This window comes from Chrysochloris asiatica, unplaced genomic scaffold (assembly GCF_000296735.1).
Source record: "Chrysochloris asiatica unplaced genomic scaffold, ChrAsi1.0 scaffold00075, whole genome shotgun sequence".
Lineage (NCBI taxonomy): Eukaryota > Metazoa > Chordata > Mammalia > Afrosoricida > Chrysochloridae > Chrysochloris > Chrysochloris asiatica.
The window spans coordinates 15,634,799-15,636,562 of record NW_006408593.1 but is presented as its reverse complement, the minus strand read 5'-3'; the positions used below and the strand labels follow the sequence as shown (position 1 = coordinate 15,636,562).

At 39.9% G+C, this 1,764-nt stretch overlaps 1 protein-coding gene across 1 annotated transcript; it reads right to left on the bottom strand.

The window, feature by feature from the left end:
- Positions 1 to 1,183: 1,183 nt before the first annotated feature.
- On the bottom strand, positions 1,184 to 1,762 carry LOC102814453 (olfactory receptor 4C6-like). The gene has a single exon (XM_006865162.1). The coding sequence runs from the start codon at positions 1,760 to 1,762 to the stop codon at positions 1,184 to 1,186; it is 579 nt and encodes a 192-aa protein (XP_006865224.1).
- Positions 1,763 to 1,764: the final 2 nt, after the last annotated feature.

Here is a 1,764-nt window from a genome sequence, read left to right as displayed (position 1 = left end):
GTTCCAACCCATAGCGACCCTGTACAGGGTTTCCGAGGGTGTAAATCCTTACGGGAGTAGAAAGCCTCATCTTTCTCCCGCGAAGCGGCTGGTAGTTTCGAACTGCTGACCTTAAGGTTTGCAGCCCGATTCGTAACCACTACGCTACCAGAGCTCCTTATGTATATGCATATGTATATGTATATGTATATATATGTATATGTATTTTCCCTAGTTGTTCCCTACTATTAAACTTGAAAAGGTTAAAAGACAACAAATAAGACACTTTGAAATTGATATATTTTCAGTAGTGTTCATTAGGCATCTCCAGGGTGGTGGGGCCAGTGCCTGAGTGGAGCAGAAAAGTTCAAGTTTCAAGTCCACACAGAGTTTCTTAAATGAAAGACGTGAAAATCTACTTCTAAAATAGCAACCCCTGAAGACTAAGAGGAAAACAGTTCCACTCTGGTAGCTATGGGTCTCTCATGAGTCAGAATGGATTCCAGGACATTTGAGTTAGGTGACTGGGAGTTGCTGAGCTCCTGAATTTACATCAAAGAAGAATAAACACAAGCACTACCCTGGTGGGGATTACAATATTGGAAAAGAGAGAAAATAAAAGTGTACTTGTTTAATTATAAAGTAAATTTAGCATTTATCTTAGGGATGAAGAACTAGAGAATTGCAAGATACAAACCCTTAATAAAGACTTTTTGAGGATGTGAACACTCTTCTGAAAATGAAAGAGAGGAAGAGATAGAAGGATTCAGTCAGACAAAACACCTTGGTAGGAAGATCCCAGCAAAAAGAAGAGTGAAAATAAAATTCATGAATTGGGAAAGGCTTCAATTATCCAAAAACATATTGAAAGAAAGAAAATTGAAGGAAGCAAGATAGATAAGAGAAGGTGATGAGAACCTTGTGAGAAAGACAAAAAAAGTATAAAATGATATTGGATAGGAAGAAAGAGCCAAGGAAACAAAGAAAAAAAATCTAATAAAAGGCTACCAGATCTTTATAAGAAAGAGGATGGAGCACAAAAGTCATTGGAGAGGTGTGCAGTAGGCATAGCACTGGAGTATCTTAAGTGGATTTGTATGCTTAAAAGATGCCTCTGGGTGTTGTGTGTGCAAGAGATTGGAGTGGTTGGGAAGGGTTAGAACTTGATGTATTTTTAGGGGGAAAAAAATTGTTCTTGTAATCGTCAACTAGTATTTGTTTTTTTCATCCAAAGTTTCTTCATGGCATTTTTCACCTCTGCATTCCTCAGGGTGTAGACCACAGGATTTAACATGGGTGAAACAATGTTAAAGGAAACAGCCATTGCCTTGTCTATGGGGTAAGTAGCCACAGGTCTCATGAATAAGAAGATACATGGCACAAAGAATAACATGATCACCATGAGGTGTGATCCACAGGTTGAGAAGGCTTTGTGTCGCCCTTCAGAGCTGTCAGACTTCAGGGAGCAGAGGATGAACATGTAGGAGATAATGAGGATAAGAAAAATGGCCACACACATCACCCCACTGTTAAGTATGACCAAGAGACCCAGGACATAAGTATCCATGCAGGCCAATTTCAATAATGGAAATAAATCACACATAAAGTGATCAATTATATTAGGACCACAGAAAGGTACTTGGTACATGAAGAGAAGCTGTATTGTTGCGTGCAGAGACCCTCCAACCCAGGCTCCTCCGACCAGCACATAGCACACACGAGGACTCATGATGGTCATGTAGTGTAGTGGTTTACAGATGGCCACATAGCGGTCATAGGCCATCA